Below are 21,765 nucleotides of genomic sequence, written 5' to 3'. Positions count from 1 at the left end.
CACCATTCACGGCCCGTTAACAGTTAAACGCGTACGAGATACACTAAAATGGGCCCACCCCACTACCGCGCCCAGTCTAATTATTGGTTAGGGTTAGCCGGTTCATTGCTAGCTACACGTTGCACACCTTTCCACTCTCGTGCACGCGAAGCCGGCGCGCGCGATCAAAAGGGGTTGCAGCGTGCGTCAACCGGTTCACGGTTCGAGTTTCAGTTAAGGTTAGGGCTTAACGGATTATACTCGTAAAATATTTGTTCATGTTTCAAGACCGTCGACGAGTCCAACTCGGCGCGCGTCTTGGTAAGTTATAAACCTACAAGGTTAGGGCCAGGTTGTAGGTTTATAACCTACCAGGACGCGCGCCGAGTTGGACTCGTCGACGGTCCTGAATTTGAATATTTGAAACAAATATTTTACGAGTATCACCCGTTAAGGGCTAGGCAATCAAAGTAACGATCAAGTATTATTTGAAGTGGGATAGATCGACATGGGCTCGCTATATAATATGTAATACACTAATAGTTTGTATCACGTCGTCATGACCCCTATTGTCGTGGCGAAAGCCACGATATACGATATACAGCCGCACACTTACTGGGCCGCGCTCAGCCTGTCATCTCTATTCGGATATTATGATTATGAACATAAATATAATAGCCTGAGGTGTCCCCAGGTAAAGTATTTTAAATTTAACCTTATTTCGAGTGATCTGCTTGGGCGACATGGCTTTTGCTGGCGTTACGGGTTACCTAACCAGTTGATACGCGTTCCATACCATTACCAATACACCATATACCTCTTTCGTGCACGCGATTAAACAAATAAAGTCGAAAGTACACTTTATTGACATTGTGATTCCTCATTTTGAGGGAAATAATCATAATGAGTAACTATGATTACAGAAGAAAAATAAAACTCACAAATAATATATGTTTAACCAAAAACTACCGTTATCAACAATCAAACTCACGGTACATAAAAACATCACGCGACTCCGATATTATGGAAATATCATAACTGTCACCAACAAATTCCACTTACGTTACAAACTCTATCAACTCATTTCAACCTCACAAATATGAAATATTGACCAACTTTCCAAAACTTATCTGATAGTGATATTAGTATTACTGGGCCGCGCTCAGCCTGTCATTCCGCCGAATCTCTATTGTTGTTTATGAACATAATAGCCTGAGGTCCCCAGGTAAATAGTGATAGTGATCAGGACGAGGTTCCAAGTTTTATTATGATATCGTTTCTGCGACAGTGAAGATATTTACCAAAATCTTTCATTTCGTAAGAATTTTATAAGATATTCTATTTCTATACTGGTTGGCACATTCCGTTAAAACTTATGAAATAAAACAATTGTCTAAGCGAAAATCTGAACTGATGTCCTTTTAGTTTTATGTAGGCATTACAACTATTTTCAGTTTGACATCAGTGATCAGTGTTCCTCAAAATGTAAGCTATAATTTCCCTAGCCAGCAACCAGGATAGTACTGTTTTCTTCATAGCAAATAAGTTAGAAAAGTTGGTCAATCTTATCTAGAGGACATTTTCCCCTGCCTGATCACACAAGTTGCAATTATAAATTTGATCAGTTTTGGCCAGAATTCGTCATAAATTATGCTCCGAGTCAAAGAGGTAATATAATACAAGGTCAAAGTAATGATCTTTAAATACAGTTATATAAATATCAGCTCATCACCACCAAGGATATGATATCCCGTTAATCTTAATATTAAGGCGACAGAGAGACAGAGAGAAGGAGGGGTTTCAGTTTTCACATTATATGTGATAGAGCTACTGGAGACGAGCAAGAGGCAAAACGGATGAAAATCTGACCTAGCGTTCCGGAAATGTCGCGCGCCAAAGATTCGAGATTTACCTATTATATGCTATAACTTGAACTAAAACTAGTATGCGGGATTTAAAACAGCTCTGACCTCTAACGTTTTTGACCTTTCGGTTCCTTAGTTGAGAAAACCACTTCCTGATCTTGAGGTTTGTTACAGTGGTACGCTTCTTTGAACAATTATCTACAAATCTGATGTAGTGGTTTGAAAATGTAAACCTCAAACTTTGGCGCGCGACATCTCAGGAACGCAAGGTCGGATTTTAATCCGGGTTTTTCTACATCACATATTATATGAAAACTGCCAAATTTATGATTATCCCCAATCTCTTGTTCTGGCCTTAAATATATGTATATTATAGTTATATTGGAAAATAGTCGTTCCTAGATTTAAGAGACAAATAGATCATTATTAATCTGTCATTGACGATGTCAAATTTAAAGGCCCTCATACTCCGTCAACTAAATACTAAAAACGATATTTATCTAAAAACGAACAACCAACTTCAAACAAAAACAAAAAGGGGTTCTCATATTACGCCAGCAACTTCCTCACAATAGCCATGTGTAAACTTCCTGTGAATCTAAACATCTTGCTGTCGTTATATGTACGGTCGGTAAATAGGGAAATCACCAGAATGCCGTTTTGATACAAACCATTCATAATTTAGTTACACTATTCGAAATACAATTCTTGCGGTGTATCAGCTTAGTCAAATTGAAACAGAAATTGATTGACGCTATTTAACGCTAATTGTCCAGGGATCACAATCCAGGACCACAGGAACTACCTCAATGGCGTCATGGTAAACAGGCTAAGAATAAGATCCACCGCGACCGTTCTGGGGACAAATTTACCTAACTTTACAAATCCCCGGAATCGTGTTTCTGAGCGTAAGCTGTGCACTTCCGAACAAAGTTTACACTTTACACTACTTATCAACTTAAAACTTCTAAAATTATGAAAATTATGATAAATACTAAATTTTAAAATATCAAATATATGTCACTACGTCACACAAATTACCATGCAGTTGTTGTTTGGCGCTTATACTAGTAGTATTAGCTTATAGTTATACTCTAGTGGTAGTATTAACTGAGTTTTCAGAACCATAACATTAACAACTCTTTGAAAATCTGATTTTAACAATAAATTCAAGAATAGACAAGACCCTCAGTTCCAGCCATCATAAATGATCAGTTGTGCCACAGCTACTGGCATTTTCCACCGGTTACCGGCAACTACCACCGGTTGCTGGCATTTAGAATACTGTTGTGATCAATCTGATGTAATCTTCCCTCCTCTGAAATGTGACATAATATTACCTATAACATATATAAGGTTAATTCATCTGATTTATCAATACAATTACAAGTTGGAACTCTTAATGTGTTTTGTTTTACCAAATAACTTGAACGTAACAGTAAAACTAAAAGTAGCAGTAACAGAGGTCAGAGGGAATATTTAATAATTTATTATCATGAATGGTACTCTACTGATCTACTAGGAAATCGCGATGTTTTAAGCCGAAAATCTCGGCGCCTCGACAAGCCAAACTACACAAAATCGCTGCAAGAATCTCGAAAATCGCGGCCGTGGATGAATAAAAAGAATAAGAAAGATTTGAGAAGGAGTAGTCTAAATGGATGATAAGTTGGAGGGCGTGAGAAGAAAAAAACCAACCCTGTATAGCTGTGACAAGTTTCTTCTTGGCCCCGAAAGATGTGATCCCCAGTTCTTTGAGGTCCTCATCTGTAAGAGTTAAGAAAGTGTAGAAATCCACTTCTTGAGCTTGCAACACGGTCAGGTACTGAGACAACCTGCAGAGGATATTGTTGAAATATTAGTAACCCTATAAAATGGCACGATGAGGTAAACTGTGTCACACTATGAAACTATATAAACCCTCAATGGTTCGGATAATCGTCTCATCCTCTAGGAAAACTTTGTTACATAACGATATTTTTATCAGATGATATGGTATCGCTTAAATTCAGCCGATAGTGAGATGTAAACTTTATTACACTGTAAAAATGTGACGGAGTTAACAAGGCCCTTTGCTGCTTATTTTGCCTAACAACAACACATTTTATTTCTGAGCGGTGCATATGTGAGTATGTGTCACGTGGCTAATGTTCAGAATTTCTGAATTTGTTTGGTTAATAGATGCCAAAATTATGCCACTAATATCAAAAACACTATTTTTATACGTGTACAAAATAACAAATATCCTCAAACTTCATTGAACATATCCTTTAAACCATTAAAATAACTCTAAATTAATTACTCAACTTATAGTATCATTTTATTACTAGAGTGTTATTTTATTAAATGCTACTGATTGGTTAATGTAAGCCTGCTGATTTTAGAAAATTAACTTTTATTTATTCATTTCAGTATCCATTAGATAGGAGGGCAAGACCTGATATCCCAAGTCCTTTATTTCAACAATTCCTGCCAACTCAGAGCTTGTAGTATTCTCATTTAGCTGTGATATGTCATGTGGTTACATCTTAATCCATTATTCTAAAAAATGTATTATTCGTGATTTTCGCTAGCCGAGTAAGAATTTCAGATCTCATTGAGGAACTAAGTAGTATTTAGATCAGCAACTGCAGACACCACGGTGACAATACGAACTCAAACTACCTAGTCACGTTAACCTAGGTATTTCATGGGTGTCCCACTGTCCCAGCCTTGAGCCTACCATGTCCTCCTAGTTGGCCAGGGACTGTCATGAAGACATTGTTTACAGATAATACAAAGTACAAGCACTCTAATTTTATTGGCACATCAGGACCCATCTATCTATGGATATACCTCAGATCTGGATAACATGTGTAGCGGCCTACACCCATCTTTCCGGGCAGTGAAGCCTTAGATGTTAATAAACTCATCGTCCAGCCTCTGTTTACAGTAATTATCTAAAGCATTTGATACCCCCAGATTGATACCCCCAGAGTCTGCGGCCCCTTCATCTATGTTTAAGTAGGGGTCGTACCCTTCTGGCTTACTAGAAGGGAATTTTTAATTTAACCCAGTAGTACAATATTCAACATATTTTGAAGACAGATGAACAGGAGGATTATACAAATTTTATAGAAATGTTCACCTAATATTTGGTAAAATCGGTAAAGTTTAAACCTGTATTTCATTTAATATTTGGTAAAGTATGAGCCAGTAAATGGTACCCGTGTTTGGTAAGAAGACTGGGCAGATCATGGCAAGGAGTACAATCTCCAAACAATTCCGGAAAATCAGCGGTCCCACTAGTTTTTCTTTCTTCTATTTTCTGCATTTCTTCCTTTTCTATCTTCCAAACGTTAGCTGGGACAGAACGGGACAATCCGAACCCTGACCAGATATCTGTCGGATTCCGGGAAACACTGAAGTCTGGTTCGTTAACAGCTGAAACAGAAGTTGATTTTTACCAGTTATTTTTATTTTAAGCGATACTCAGATCTGGATTTTGGTTGGAGATATTTTCAAACTAGTGTCTAGTCAACATGAAGTTCTCGAGTGAGAAGTGTGCCTTGTTTATTTCTCATGTGTATTTTTAGAACATGTATAGTCGCGCATGTCGACTATCCATATTTGAAATTTAGAGTTTAGCGTATGCGAGAGCTAATTATCGAAGTTTACTGCAGCCACGTCACCATTATGCCTAATGGTGCTCAAACTTTATCTATCGAATCCTTCATCTTAAAGCACCTTATTAAATTGGAGGGTCAGGGGCGTAAATCATAAATGAAACTATTTTTCTTCGTATTTACTTTTTGTTTATTATTATTATAAAACAGGATCTTACCAAAAATGATTCTTAATAAATGAAATGTTTGAGTAATACAGCAAACAAGCATTGGACGAACCATTAAAGGCGAGAAGTTGCTTTTCCTTATAATCAGTCTCCTGAAATAATTTGGTAAATTAAACCGATCAGAAAAGTTACAGAAATTGAACAGTGTCGCGCGCGCCGCGCATTTATACCATGGTAAATAAAAGATATGACGCTTTTTGTACGAATATATTACCGCGCGCAACACAAACACACTTTATTTGTGTTGACCGATTGATAGTAATTTTTCAGAAACAAAGTTTATGAACACTCCCCGAAAGGGAGATGATTAGATAGCACTAATGAAAGGACATGATTAGATAACACTTACTAATATAAGAGGACGTTGTTTTGCGAGCGGAGAAAGTCTGAAAAAAACATCCGGTTAATCACATGTTGTAGATAAGCAAGCTTTAAAAAATAAAAGTCATGTACACAATATATGTATTAAATCATGCATGGAAACATTGCTATTATTATGCGACAAAATACTAGTCCGGCAATAAAAGGCATTTAAGCAAGCAAACACTTAAGAAGTTTTAAAACAAAGCTTGAAAATGTAAAATTGATTGAGCTACAACACAGGGAGTACACCCTGTCACAGGGACCCTGTGACAGAAGAGAGAGAAGACAGTTCAAGGAGCTAGAAAAATGGCGGCTTGGACATTGAGTGCCTTTAGAGACCGGTCACAAGTAGTCATGCTGACTTTATACAAAAGCATGGTTCGCTCCAAGCTAGAGTACTGCTGTCCAGTCTGGAACCCTACAAAAGTTACAGAGATACAAAAGCTGGAGACTGTACAGAGATCCTTTACTAGAAAGATATCTGGCTGCCGTGATCTCCAGTACTGGGACAGGCTGAAGAAGCTTAAGTTGATGTCCCTTCAGAGGCGGAGAGAGCGTTATTCTATTATTCATGTATGGAAAATGATTGATTGGGAACTGGGTTTTACTACCCCAGTTAATGTTTACTAAAAATAGATATTGAACAGCAATTTAAAAAATTCTTAATGAACATGCTCCGAACGATACGGGCTTCGAGTTCAAGTCTCATCAAAGGCATGGTATTAAGGCAGAGATCCCAGCCATGAACAAAAACGCACAGTTGTCGGTAAGAACAGATTACGACAACAGCTTCAGAGTTAGAGCAGCTCAGCTCTTCAACGTGCTCCCATCGGAGCTCCGGAGTATCACATTGCTAGACAGTTTCAAAGTTGGTCTAGGCAGATTTATGGAACAGTACCCAGACACACCACCGGTTCCGGGATACACTCCGACAAACGATAACTCAATGCTGAGCTGGAGGAGGACGCACTCGATGCAGTTGTCCTGAGCACGCCCTGCCAAACTCACCAAAACGTACCAAAACGTACGTACAGGGAGCACATGTGTTACATTACCACAATTGTAAACTGTTTGGTCACATTTTTACGGGACACCGCCCTACTTTGAGATCGGAAATAGATTGTACTGGCCAGTCAACTTACTAAAACTATTTACACGATAATTATTGTAGTAGTTACGACGGTCTAACTACCAATGACCTGATACTCAGATAGACCCTGTCCCTCTCTCTGCCTCAAATTATTGTTCAATGTGTTATTTATTTATATTTATTGATCTAAGGTGTAGTATTGCCAGATCCCAGTTCAATTTGTAACGGAGTTTTATATTAACAGGAAACTATGCAACAGAGTCGATATGTTTTAATGTTGCCATGGGGTGGTAAATCCCCATACATCGTAGTCCAGTAGTTTCATTGCATCCTAATATATATGATACATTATATACCCCTTTAATCTCTTATTTGGATAAGCCCGAATACATAATATCTGAAGTGTAAGTAAGGCGTGGTAGTAGATAACAGTTTTCCTTGTGTATTTAGGAAAAATTAATATAAATATAGAACCATCTGAAAACTGATTTCCGACAAGTATTTCCTTGCTGTCTTGATCATAGTCCCAGGGACCACTCCAAAGAGTGTTTACTGTTCAATGTCAATCTGCTGGGGACAACAATCTAAAGCCTATTATCACACTATAAAGTAAGTCTTACAGTTGAGCGAGAGATTTAGTCAGTTCGTCAGTATCGTCAGCTGTATTAGCAGATGTGGGCGAGCTCTGGGAGGGAGGCGATTGTTACAAGCTTTAAAGCATCGTTTTAACTTAAAGTGATTGTTATGTATTTGGAAGTGGTGTTACCATGAGTTCAGTTATTACTCACCCTAGAGCTGGAACAAACTGAGTGCCAGGGAGAACTGTTCCTGAAATAAGTTTATTCGAAATTAAACAATTAACAGGGTTAATTTAAGTTTTGTCCGGATCAGAACATTATTCATTAGTTGCATTGTAAAATAGTATAATTATTCTAATCTCTTGTATTCAAGTCTTACAGGAAATGTTCATTTAGTCCAGGTAAACTAAAGCTCTTGTTACAACAGTGAAAACCGTACAAAATAAAAACAAACAAAAAGAAGAAGATTGACAGAGGTAATCTCAATTATATCCATAAAACACATCCTCAACGAAACAGTTACCAGATAACACTAACCTAGGGGAGGCGTTTTCCATTTCTGTGATAAGGTCATTTCTTGCGAGGTAGAGGTTGGGTGTGTTCCGCTCCTTCGTCTTCAAAACTACTGTCTGAGATTATAAACCTCTGTGAATTTAAAACTTATAACGTTTAGAGGGTGGTTTTACCTCAATTTGAACTTACGTCTAAGGAATTAGGGCATAAAATATAATTTATTAATTTGATAATGAAACCCAGACTTACCCAGCAGCATTGCTTTGGTTTTGGTTTTATCGAGATGTACACTGAATGTTTCTCCATAATCGACGTTAACAAACCTGGAAATATAAATGTATTAAACATTTTACCTTTATAAGTAAAACCTCTTGAAGGTGATATGTCTGAAACGTAATCCGTTCTGTAGCCCACATTCACAGCTTTGTTTCTCAATATATTTTACATCCTTAATTAAGCTATTAACTTATATTACAATGAGTAATGTATTATATGTGGCATAGCTGTGGAAATGAACAGTGCATCTTATTGGTGAATAAACAAAAGATCGTTAACTTTAGAGCGTTCAGATGCTTATTTGGTATCAATTATATGAACAATCAAGGCTCAGTAAGATATTTCTTCTCAATTCTCATAAATATTATTTTACTGCACGCCAAGGATAATGTTCTCATTACATTTGTATCAGCTTGTTTAATTTTTATAAGCTTGTTTAATGTTTATAAGCTTGTTTAATGTTTATCAGCTTGTTTAATGTTTATAAGCTTGTTTAATGTTTATCAGCTTGTTTAATGTTTATCAGCTTGTTTAATGTTTATAAGCTTGTTTAATGTTTATAAGCTTGTTTAATGTTTATCAGCTTGTTTAATGTTTATCAGCTTGTTTAATGTTTATCAGCTTGTTTAATGTTTATCAGCTTGTTTAATGTTTATAAGCTTGTTTATCAGACTATTCTCCATGTGTCTATGCACAGTCACATTCAAATAATGTTTTTTAAATAAATGTTTGAATAATTCAGAATATATTACGAGTATCGTTGACAAATGCAGTGTCCTGTTTCACGTCAAACATCAGGAAAATAGGTAGTTGCTCCTGAAAAAAGGTTCATAATGATATCATCTAAAGTAAAGCACCAGAGAAAGCTATAATAAAATAACAAATTGAAAATGAAATAAGAAAACTCCTTACCATGAGAAGTTTTTTAGCCTCGATGACAGAATAAAAAGCCCCAGTAATCATAACAGCACTCCTCCTGGGACCTGTTACTTGAGTCCCGTCAGGAAACTGGATCCTGAGGAGGGAGATATTGTGGTGAAGGTACTGGGCCACCTAGGGTTCAGGAGAAACTACTGCAAATCTGATCCCTTAATGCTAGGACTGTTTTTTACGCAGTAACGCGGGTTTTTTGTTCGTTTTCGCGGTATAAATTAATTATGTAACAAATTGAACCATTAACAGGTTACTCAATAAACAAGTTAATATATTGTAACCAGTTACCATATTGTAACCAGTTACCAAATCACTAAGTAACCGGTTTCTTGTTTTCACTCACTATGTTAACATGTGATACTCACTAATTCGCCTTGTTCGGCGCACATTCACACATCTACACGACAAATACCGGTAATTCTCAGTTTAAAGCATTAAAAACACCATAACACACATATTTAATATTTATTGTCAATATCTTAAATATTTTTGCAAGGCAGTGCAGCCCATTGGTGCAGCGGAGAGTAACAAGCAGGACAAAGTGAGAGGTGGAGCTTATCACGTGACATGTTATATACTCTCTTATACTTGCCTCTATACTTGTCTCGAAATAGATTGAAAAGTTTTGCTTGTGAAGAGTGAGGAGCAGGCTTGTTAGAGTGTTTACAATATTAGCACCTTTTATCACGGTGCATTTTGTAGTGAAACAAAAAAGAGAGATTTTTTTAAAATTTTCTTTTATCGATAGATTGCTGTGTAAGTCAGCTTACTAAAAGTTTGTGCTTTATATTGAACTGAGAATTTAATGTACGGAAAATGAAGACTTAGTTACGCACACGCTTGCTTGCAAGCAAAACCGCTAACAATTTCTCTTCAAACAGCTTTACACGCAGAAACGATTTGTAGTGTGGGCGTTGCACGTAAAAATTGAAAATTATATTTCAATTATTATAATAAATTAAATCATGTGTTAAATCCAGGGTAGCGGCTCGGCCTGTTATTTGTTACTGACAAGTAAAATGTTTTCTGTGGTGGAACCTCATACATCTGTCAGTATGTGACTTGGAACCAATTGTTTTTCTTTCACTTTCACTTTAATACTTTCAGTAATATTGAAAGTTCTCACAGCACATCAATTCTTTTATTTTAAAATTAACCTCAATGCTTTCAAATTAATGTTCACTACAAACATGATTATGTGAAAGTTACTAAATATTGTGACTAAGTCTAATAGTTACTACTCACAATGTGCCAGTCTTGCGTATGATATCCTGTAGATTGCACCTGTTCTTGCCCACTACGAACATATGGTGTTGGGGGGAGATGTCCAGCTGAGCAGTGTATTCCAGTCTCGGCTGAGAGGGTTTTAGGGTTATTTACACTTTCACTTTCATCTTATGTTAGATCAGAAAGCGAGACTTCTTGTGGATGAACTGTGGCTAATAACGGTGTTAAAAGTATTTAACCACTAAATACCACTATTTGTACCACTAATTACTAATTACCACGGAGGTGTTGCAGTAGATTTCTGTGATCTCTATCAAAGCACTAGCCACTTGTTGGGGTCTCTTTGGACAGCCCTTCACCACAACCATGAACGATATCATAGTGGGTTGCTGGAGTTAATTATAGTTAATTAATTATTAATCATCAAATTCACTACAAAAAGATTAATCTGGAATTCACGTACATCAAAACCTTAAAAATTCAAGCGGAATATAATGATCGATTATAATGCCGCTCTTAAAATCAATCGAAATAGTGAAAATATTTCGAGACTTACCAAATTTTGTAAGTTTCAAAACACAAATATACAAGGTAAAACGAGACTCATCACATCATTAACTCATTAGCTCATTAGTCCTTACCTCTCGGAACGAGATCATAACCCCGTACTTTGCTGCTACTTGTAGTATCCTAGGGTGGTGTGGGTCGAGGTGGGTGGGGCCGGAGGGCGGGGGAAATACTTCCACCATCATCGTACACGGCAACATGCTCTGTTAGGGACCATTATTTATTCAGGTAAAACTTTTAATTTAATGAGGAGTTTGACTGCTTTCAAACAAACCGAGAATAAAAGGGATTATCGTTTTGCCGGCGTATATTCACACGAAAGAAAGGCTGTAAAATGTAAATCTAACAATCAGAACTTGCAAATGAAAAGGGAAAATGAACTTACTTTGAAAAGGAAAGTGAACTTACTTTGAGAAGGAAAGTGAACTTACTTTGAGAAGGAAAGTGAACTTACTTTGAGAAGGAAAGTGAAAGTGAACTAACTCTAAGAAGAAAAGCGAAAGCGAACTAACTCTGAAAAGTAAAGTGAAAGTAAAATTACTCTCAGAGGGAAGGTGAAAGTGAACTTACTTTGAAAAAGAAAGTGAAGGTGAACTTACTCTCAGAGGGAAAGTGAAGGTGAACTTACTTTAAGAAGGAAAGAGAACTAACCCTGACTCTAACTCTAGCCTCCTCAACCCCTTTCTCTGTTCCACTGAGTGATACTTGATTACTTTTTTCTTTACAAGAAGTCCGGTTACTATCAGGGAAATGAATGTGGCAGTTGGTCTCGTTCATCACTGAAATAAAGTACAGAGTCAATCATTGCAGGCAGTATCAGTAGTGTATACACTACTAGTTTCAGTTACTAGTGTATACACTACTAGTTTCAGTTACTAGTGTATACACTACTAGTATCAGTAGTGGACATTAAACTTGACACTAAATCATAAATATGACGTTCTTATTCCTATATTACATTCTAACCAGTACAAATATTTTAACATTTTTGACCGTCAGATCGTCACTCGTCAGATGGTGGAATTGTGCGTAATCATGCAAATTTCATAGGATTAATGTGATATGGCGGAACATTTTTGAGAGACTTTAAAACTATAGGCTGTGAGAAAGTGATTGAGGAAAATTTATAATTAGAATGAACCACAATTATTCCTTTGAGAGAATGTGTTTTTAATAAAGGTGACAGAAAATTATATTATATTACTAACCTGACTGAATGTTGTGACCTCCTCTACCTATAATAAAGGAGTGATCTGTGTAGGAAATATCCATCTTCATTGTGATTCTGTTGGGCTGGAAACAGTAGCGTTATCAGCTGTAATATATGACAAGTACATCAATAATTCAACATATATATAGCACGTGACATGTGACATATATGGCACGTGACCTGACAGACTGACCTTTATGTCAAAGATGTTGAGAATGTTCGGCTTCTCGAGATATGTAGGAGATCCCATCTTGAATAATGTATCTGAAGAACGGGGACAAATTATATATATTAACAAAGAATGAAAATAAACGCACATGTGGGGAGGTTACTGGAATATAGAAATGTTATGTGGGGAGGTTACTGGAATATAGAAATGTTATGTCCACAGAAAAAGGTCCTCAAAAGGTCCTCTAAGGTTCACCAAGGTCTCCTGGAGAGCCTTGAAAGGCCTTGCAGAGGGAGCATAGTAGCCACTCTTAATTTGTCAAAGAAGCTAGTAGCCGGCTAGTGACCGCCTAGTGACCGCCTAGTAGCCATTAAGTAGTCACTAGCCGGCTAGTGACCACTTTTGGATAGCCGGCTAGTGACCACTTTTTAGTTTTGACCTGGTTATGTCAACTGCGGAGTTGGAGTGTTCATACAGAATATTCCAAATAGTTATAATCCAAACCAAAAACATGCAAGTTGTACTTGTACTAAGTCTGAAGTTTAATAAAATTTAAAAAACAAAACACCCTGATGTGACTTGAACATGACTCACGTTCAGGATGGAGAGTAGAGGAGTAGTTCAGCTAAGAGGGACATGACGAACACAGTACAGTACTATGTCTGCAGTACACATCAGATGTAGTGAGCTGCAGCCGGGGGGTGCTCACTAACAAAGACTAGGAGGGAAAGTGGAGGTCATAACCCGATACTGTGTAACAAACATCTGCAAACCTCACTAACCATGTGGTTATACCTTCTAAACATGGAGCGATGGTCCAATCAACAAGGGTCTATACAACACATCAGGTCAGAATATAGGTCACGTGGCTTAATAGGAATGTGGTAACCACGGTATCGGTTTACGAAAACAAAAAGCATTCAGACTAGGAAAACGACTCGACTTTGCTGGAAAAAAAATGGAATTTATAAAGCGACTGTTGAGAAAAAGAGAAAACATCGCCAAAATATGGCGGAGAGTGGAGGACTGATAGGACTGGTTCACGGGTTAAATAGTCATATAGAATTACATTATCAGTCACACTGTTCAGATATGGGCAAACTTAGGCGCTAAAAACGTGTCAGCTGGGGTGGGGTAAACTGGAGTGGGGTAAATTGGTAAACTTCACCGAAGCCTTCGTCTCAGAAGGAAGCCGAAAGATCGAGATCACTATAATTTACCGGTTTTTCATAAGTAGTATTTTTAAACTCGATTTAAAGCGAAATTAAGGTAAAATTCTAACTCTTCGACACTCGACAGTCCTTGGCGTTGTACAATACTGAAAAGTTCGGCCCAAAGGAGAGCAGTTACTGTAGCTTATCAATTCTTTGTAAACTCAGAGTGTCTGTTATTATTCTTTATCGGGTTACAATAGTAAGAGTCTGGATATAAAATGGCTCTTCAACAGAGGTTTATCAAATTTATTAATTTATAGTCCTGATTGTTTAGATTTGGGTTTCACAAACAAGCAGAATAATAACGCAAACGCAGCAAGTCAAAGTAAATGTCGACAATGTAAAAAGGACTTCCTACAGTTTGGACTGAGAAGCTACAAAACGTGTGGATGTGAAGAGTTGACACGTGGGCTGACACGTGGGCTGACACGTGGGCTAACACGCAATGTTGTCACAGGTCTCACGTATACAGAATCAGGGAACACAGGAATGTGAAGCGTCCCTCTAAACCCCACTATTTACTTATCTCTCCCTTCTCAATAGATAGCGTATTATAAAACCAGCCAAATTTGCAAACTTTATCAAACAAATGTCAATTTCACTAAGTACCCGAAAAGGTGCGCTAAACTTATCAAATTTGACTTTTGAGTAATTAAACCACGTGACAGACTCGAACCAATGAAAGGAGAGGACGAAATCACCATGACAACATGCAATGTGTGATGTGACCAACACGTGATCGTAACACAGACCAACTGAGGGGGCCATGGCATTCCACAGTTACTACGACTGGCAGAACATAATTACCATTAGAACGGTAATAAATTGGAACCTTGTTTAAGAGTGTAATTTGCACGATCTTACACCGTTATGATTCAGACGTTAACTGTACCTATCATGCATAAACCTGTAAAATGTGGCCATGGTCACGTGGAATGATGCCCTTATAAGGACATATCAGGTGACATGGTCAGATAAGGTATTGTTTAGAATTGTGAACCTGGATACAGTTTACAGAACAACATGATACAACAATAATTTATGTACAAACGTATAGAACTGAACGAGATAAGAAATACGTTTAACCTCAACACAAAGTCTCTAAAATAAAAAGTCTCGGATTCAAAGAAAGTCGTACATAGAAGACCCCTCTCCCCCCTTCTCTAACTCTACAATCAGGTTCTATTTATTTAAAATATCTATTTATTTAAAATATCTTCTTAAAAGTAAACTCAGAAAGATGTAGAGAAACAGTACTAAAACTAACCATTAGGGTAGCTAGTATGTTTGATCCTGCTGCTCCAGTCCGTGTATCCGGAGTTGTTAAACTGAACCATCTCCTGAAAGTAAATAATCAGCTATCGCAAATCTTAATTCTTAAATTACGTAATTTATTAATTTATGCAATCATTGCATCTAACAGACCTAAAATTTTATTATGAAGTCCTAAACAACAGTAATCCGAGAGTAATTTATACTTGAAAAGTCAACAGATCCAATCATGATCCTATATTTTATTATTCAACATTTGCCAAGCTTCACAACATACGAGTGTCCGGGGCAGATTTGTTACATTTTACACACCAAGACGATTACTCCTTAATTTTGATGTTCCGTATGATAATACTCTAAAGAATTTCAGGGAATTTAAGATAATTAATTAAGGAAATATTTAATTTTATAATAAGTAAGATAATACGCAATGACGAAATAAGCAAACGACACGATCAAATATTTACAAACGTTCCAAGTACTACACATAAAATAAAGTGCGAGTTTTGACAGTGTTCTCCTTCGCCTGCTTCACACCATATATGGTAAGGTTATCCCACACCAAATATGGTAAAATTTTGGAGTTCTTAGGTAGGAACCCTGCCAGAATTTTAGGCAGTGAAAATAGGTAAACATGCCCAATCTGGTCAGACAGGGGACAGTGGTCTAGTATATGTAATGATAACCACATCTTCCTTCATAATATAAACATTTTAAGTATTGACAAGGCATGTTTTTAGATCTTTAAGATTTTCATTTAAGTTCTATTTTTGATTTGAATAAAGTAAAGAATAATAATTGAAGGCATGTTAATTGAACAATGACGAAAAATGAAAGAAAGAAGTATAACGTTAGAATGCTATGTGTGTTATGTAATCCTGTTCAATGTTTATATTGTATATAATATTATATCCGTTAATGAAAATAATATCATTTCTTAGAGCTTTTTACTAATCAGCATACAAATTTAACCAACTTAGCTATCATAACTCAGTGATAGGAATCAATTAAGTAAAAGTTTTAACTTATTTTTGCACAATGAAATATTAAGTGTGTTAAACAAGGAACTGAAACCGAGGGGTTCCGTTCAGGCCCTTCACCTTTTGTTTCTGTCTAGTTCTAATGTACCGTCACAATAGTGACTTTAATATACACGGTAAATAATAAACTGACCCTGTCTCACGAAATTCAACCAATTGCCGTAATACAAATACATATATCTAAGTAGATTTTACTATATCATTATATATACATATGTATATGATCATTATAGAACATTCTATTCTTCAAGTTTATTTTTAGTTAACTAAATCGTGGTTTAAGCTCTAATTCTATTTATGATTAAAGGAATGTAATATGAGGCTTACTGACATTGTTTCATTGAAAACATATTGTTTGAACATTGAATTTGTTGATCAATACAATGACTAAGAAGTTTTCCAGCAAGTGGCTAATTGTTTAGTAGAAGCTAATTGACCAACTGATTCCATTATAAATTATGCAATTTTCCATTCCAATAGTCCATTGAGAAGCTGAAACTATCCACTGCTATATTTGAACATTTCCTCTTCTGAAGCACAAAAAAATTTGATAAAAAACTGGCTTCAAATATACGAAATATGACATGAACGAAACAGTGAAACATACACGAGTCCTATTACACAAGTCCTATTACATAACCTTAACTTACCACTTCGCTTCTTACTCCTTGATCTACGAAACTAGGGTTTCAGTATCAAGATCTAATAATTGTTAATTCATTTGGTTACACAACCTTTTCAATAGAATAATTTCAGTCGGGCCCAAAATAACTATCCGAATTTTAGCAATAAAAAGATGAAAAACTTACCGTTTCCAGGAAATATCCACTTGTCGAGAGGGACTACCGGTTTAAATGGTCTATCAGTGAATATTCCAGGTCTGAGGTAATTTTAATTAATATTGCACTTTCAGAAGGAAGGTAGAAATATACATACTAACTAATAAATGTACTAAATATACTTGTTGTTGACACATGTAATGTTGTCTCCTCTAAAACTTACCTGGTGAGCATGGATTGAGGAGGGAGGCGAGGTATGGGGGCGGGCAACAGCGGCATGTTTCCTGATATTAGATGTTATAGCACAAACAATCGCTCATTATCTAAAATTCATCTCTTTCAATCAATATTACCATGCAATTTATTTACCTTAAAAAATGATAACATTGCACTATTATAGTGGAGCGATTAAGGATTAACAGTTGAAATCTACAGTCAACCCCTTTGATCTTCCGCATCTCCACGTTAAGTTAGCTTTTTTACTAATTTTTATTTGATGCAATTTCGGGGGTTTTTCAGTCACACTAATTTTTAATCTTAGGTTGATATGCTACTGACGATGATTCGTAACATGTTTAGCAGATGCCTTATCAAGATATAATTCAGCTATTTTGAAGATTTGAATTCTCATCTTGTCTGATTGTTCAATTGGGAAAACTTACCCAGTTGAAATCTAAGTGTATTTTTGACCGGGGAATGGATTAAAAGTGATCCGGCACCGATTGGATTGATTTTCATGTGCAACTTGATCGGCTGAACTTGTTGACAATTTCTAAAAACCGCTAACTGTAAATCGGTGCACTACAGTTCACCCTATCGCCTACTGCATTTTTTTATGACAAAAAATTTGTTTTGTTTGATTTATAATCTGTAACAATAATTATATCTTATTCATCATTATATATATATAACAAATTCCATATCCAAATGATCTGAATATGGAATTTAATCAAAGCAAGAAGCTTGACTAGAATACCAAACTTTTACAATAAAGCCAGACAATGATCTCTAACCTTTTAAGATGCCTTGTTGTACGCATTCAAGGTTCATTAAATTTAAAGATGAGCAGAGAAAGTTTCTTATTTAACTTAATTTGCTAGTTTCATAACAAAGAAAATTTAAATTACCCACCAGTTGAATTAAAATAGTTACCTTGCAGGGGGATACACGGAGATCCTGCAGAGAACCATTGCATGTGCTGGAGGTTTGCCATCCTATCCTGTATGAAATGTTGTAATTGTTTACCAATGTATAACTCTCGTGTGTCATGGCCATGGGTAGTTTATAAATATCGGCAAAAGTAACTACTCATTCGAGGATCGTATTGAAATTAATCTTTACAAAACCAAACATTTGGGCTCATGACATTGTAAATGACACAGGCACTGCATAACTTCTCATTCGAGGATTGTATTGAAATTAATCTTGACAAAACCAAACCTGTTGGTGCCCCCCCCCCCCCCCCCCCCCCCCGCCGAAAAGGCGCCCCCCTGTTGGCGCCCCCTCCCCTTTTGGTGCCCCTCCCTAAAATTGAACAAATTAGGTGATTCTAGAGGATACACCGGTAAAATCTCTAAAAAAGTGTGTATCTAGAGCAAAACGCACAGTTTTGCTAGTACTTTAGTTTAGTTTTCGAAATTGTCCCACATTCAAACGACGATTTGGCGCCCCCCCTAAGACGGCGCCCCCCTGCACAGCGGGGTCAGCGGGGCCCTTCGTTACGCCACTGATGGACACTACAAATACGGTTTGTCCTCTGTTGCCAGAGATGAACTGAAGAAAAAAGCAATGCACATCCTTTATCATAGTCTAAAAGACACCATGTATAACTATAAATGGTAAATCAAAAATATCTTGAACAAGTCTTTACTTTACCGTACTTTTTGATAGCCTAATAAAACAGATTGCTCTATACAGAGCCCCAATCTTTATTCAAAACATATCAACAATTAAAAATTCTAAAACCCCTCAAGCTTCTCCCGTAATTCCTTGGCCTTTCTCACATATCATTCTTGAAGAAAATAAGCATTCTAAACTGTAACCTTCACTTCCTTAAATAGGCTCTTGGGGTTAATCATAAATCTACCAACTGTGGATTACGTGGAGAAACTGAGAGATACCCACTTATTCGTGAATATTTCAATCTAACCATGAAATATATGAATCGACTTAAAAAACGATTTCTAGCATTCCTAGAACAATAGTAAGAACAGAAGAAGAACAGAAGAAGCCGAACCTCGACTGGTACAGGGGCTTGGACCTAGTCTTGTGGTTTGATCCCCAATTCTTGGCTGACCATGTGACAGCTCGTACAAAAGTAACTCAAACTCTCCATTCCAAACTACCTCCAAAATATATAAAATCCGAATAAGGAAGAATTCTCATGGTTTCAAAAAGCATATACCACCTTTAACTGCTAACTGTAAAACCTCAGCTCGTGAGGGCAAGCACCATACACCACACATCATCAAAAAATCTAATGTCAATTAGTAGAGCAACATAAAATTGTATGTAAAAGTCAATAATTTGTTCTTCAAAGAAAATAATCTAAACAAGATCCAAAATTATTTCATTAAAGTCAAGCTACATATATCAGAAGACAACAGTTAGATATCAAATTTGGCAAGATATGTAAAACACCACGGTCAGAAAGAACTTGTGCTAGGTGCAAATCGAACAACCCTGGAAATGAAATAAAAATGAGCTGAAAAGTTACACCAAATAAAATGTCTACTATGCCATATGCAGAGTAAAACTCATTTTAAATACAATTATAAGTTACAGTAAAATATGTGTATGTTAATATTACGTAGCTTTAATTCGAAGCGAAGCAAACATGATCAATAACATAATTAACAATATAATATTATGATATAATATAAGAATGCGCGCGGCGTGTCTGGCGTCGAACCGGCAACGTCATTGTAAATTTAACGAGTGATACTCGTAAAATATTTGTTCCATATACCGTCGACGAGTCCAACTCGGCGCGCGTCCCGGTAGGTTATAAACCTACAATTGTAAATGTATTGATACACGTTGTATACCTTTTTTTTCCAAGCAGCTTTTTTATAAGGGAATTGATGAGTATCAGGTTAAAATCTTAATTATTTCATTGTTCATATGCTCACACCCAATTTGAGCTGAGCTGAGTTAAAACTTGTCATACGTTGTATGACCCGCCGCGCACAAGTGCGCGGTTCCCCCATTGTAGGTTTACAACCTACCAGGACGCGCGCCGAGTTGGACTCGTCGACGGTCCAATATATGGAACAGATATTTTACGAGTATCACCCGTTAATTCCCCCAGTATCGTAGAAACTCTACATAGTGAAACGACTGTGGGGTCACAACGTGATACAAGTTAAAACTACAAAAAATATGAAGTGATCATGATATGATTGAAATGTGAATCATTTATAATAAATTTGTCATAAATCATAAATATTATTACCATGGTATGGTCAATGTTGCATATTTTCTTTAAATATTCTCAATTCTGTTAAGATTTATAAACCTTATCAGTTTTATTGCGCGAGGCAGCTGTAGCTAACTTATAATTTTAATATTTGTGTGTTAAAATAACATTTTTTGTGTAGTTTTTAGTTTAAGTTTAATTAAGTTTCTTGGAAATAAATTTTTGGTATCGTTGCATATAATATGGATAAATTTAGCTATGCTGATCTCAGAGAATACTTTCACTAATACATAACTTTAACTCTTAGCTATAACAGTAATATTTGCTTTTAACTGGCATGTCATCTGACTAAAAACAGTAATCACAACGAAGATTAATCTTTCGAATCGTCAAGACTGATAAAGATGGCGCCGCGCATTATGAAACTTTTAATCTATTTTCAAGGCGAAAAAAGTCATTTATATTTCGCATTGGATTACGTCTCCTGTAGAAACGCGCCATTATAGATGGTAAATGACGCTTCAAAAGTTCTCTTCTCTGAGCTCATGGGTTCATGCCTTAATAAGTATAACTACAATAAACTGGCATCATTACTGCCGGTACTGTTGATCGAATTGTCCACGGTAATTTATTGATTGTTTAACTTCTGATATATTTATTGCTGTTATTAATGATTTGTAGTTGCGCTCTAAGATTGTCTGCCGAAAGTTATGGTCATTATGTCAAATAATTGTTGTTATTGGTGCGCTGTCGAGGAATAACAATCAAGGGTTCAATTTGTTGAGAAGTCTACTAACCCAGAAAGTGCTGTCAAATCAGTTCGCATGGGTATAGTACATATATTTTTCTACTGTTCGTTTGATCGGAATATTTTATTTGTGAACTGGTTTATCTACTCTTCTTGACCTTAAACACCCCCGATTGCCGACCCCATTTTTCATAAAATTTGATTTAGATTTAACAATAGATTTCGTTATCTTTATGAGGTGAAAATGCTGTGGCAATATCATATCATTGTAGACGTGTAGTTTACATCTGAATCGAAATTGGTACACAATTAGGTTGTGACATGATGACCGGGACGTTTAAAATCACTGCTTACTCGTTAGATAAACTTTACGTTTACTGGATGGCACGATGGCACGATGGTTTAATAGTTAATAGTACTATGTTTACTGTATGCACTGAAGGGGTATCCTAGGAAGTTTCTTGAACTTTGAACAGGTACCCCTCCTCATTTAACCCGTAATTAAGTTCGCTATCATTCGGCTGAGTCGACCGAGGAGATCGCATAGATCCAATGGATCCTTAGCTACTTTCTAGACTAGGTGACACTGATTTATATCATACGTAGGATAGTATTGACCTTAAACCCTTAAATCTTATGATTGATAAGTCTAAAAGGCCAATTTCCTGATTAAATATCACAGTGCCGTCTCA

The 21,765-nt window shown here is 36.5% G+C and overlaps 1 protein-coding gene across 3 annotated transcripts in view; it reads right to left on the bottom strand.

Annotated features, from left to right (window-relative positions):
• Positions 1-2,821: 2,821 nt before the first annotated feature.
• The window catches only part of LOC134822524 (protein bicaudal C homolog 1-B-like), a 78,728-nt gene continuing 59,784 nt past the window's right edge, over positions 2,822-21,765 (bottom strand). The window contains exons 2-23 of one of the 3 annotated variants that reach the window (XM_063833620.1): positions 18,060-18,128; positions 17,131-17,191; positions 16,938-17,008; positions 16,779-16,801; positions 15,084-15,156; positions 12,627-12,697; positions 12,432-12,516; positions 11,875-12,002; positions 11,298-11,426; positions 10,935-11,045; positions 10,675-10,784; positions 9,409-9,511; positions 9,249-9,312; positions 8,470-8,543; positions 8,245-8,336; positions 7,918-7,957; positions 7,750-7,814; positions 6,026-6,062; positions 5,729-5,768; positions 5,051-5,267; positions 3,543-3,679; positions 3,008-3,162 (exon numbers count right to left, since the gene is read on the bottom strand). In XM_063833620.1, coding sequence (XP_063689690.1) covers positions 3,101-3,162; positions 3,543-3,679; positions 5,051-5,267; positions 5,729-5,768; positions 6,026-6,062; positions 7,750-7,814; positions 7,918-7,957; positions 8,245-8,336; positions 8,470-8,543; positions 9,249-9,312; positions 9,409-9,511; positions 10,675-10,784; positions 10,935-11,045; positions 11,298-11,426; positions 11,875-12,002; positions 12,432-12,516; positions 12,627-12,697; positions 15,084-15,156; positions 16,779-16,801; positions 16,938-17,008; positions 17,131-17,191; positions 18,060-18,120 — 1,854 coding nt within the window. In that variant the 5' untranslated portion in view covers positions 18,121-18,128 and the 3' untranslated portion in view covers positions 3,008-3,100. Of the gene's footprint in view, positions 3,163-3,542; positions 3,680-5,050; positions 5,268-5,728; positions 5,769-6,025; positions 6,063-7,749; positions 7,815-7,917; positions 7,958-8,244; positions 8,337-8,469; positions 8,544-9,248; positions 9,313-9,408; positions 9,512-10,674; positions 10,785-10,934; positions 11,046-11,297; positions 11,427-11,874; positions 12,003-12,431; positions 12,517-12,626; positions 12,698-13,196; positions 13,323-15,083; positions 15,157-16,778; positions 16,802-16,937; positions 17,009-17,130; positions 17,192-18,059; positions 18,129-21,765 lie in introns of those variants that run through there. The other 2 variants (XM_063833621.1, XM_063833622.1) reach the window with 2 other exon arrangements.

The sequence above is a fragment of the Bolinopsis microptera genome, chromosome 11 (genome assembly GCF_026151205.1).
Source record: "Bolinopsis microptera isolate Bmic1 chromosome 11, MBARI_Bmic_1.0, whole genome shotgun sequence".
Taxonomy (NCBI): Eukaryota; Metazoa; Ctenophora; class Tentaculata; order Lobata; family Bolinopsidae; genus Bolinopsis; species Bolinopsis microptera.
Note: the sequence above shows the minus strand (reverse complement) of the source record. Positions and strands in the feature narration are given on the sequence as shown.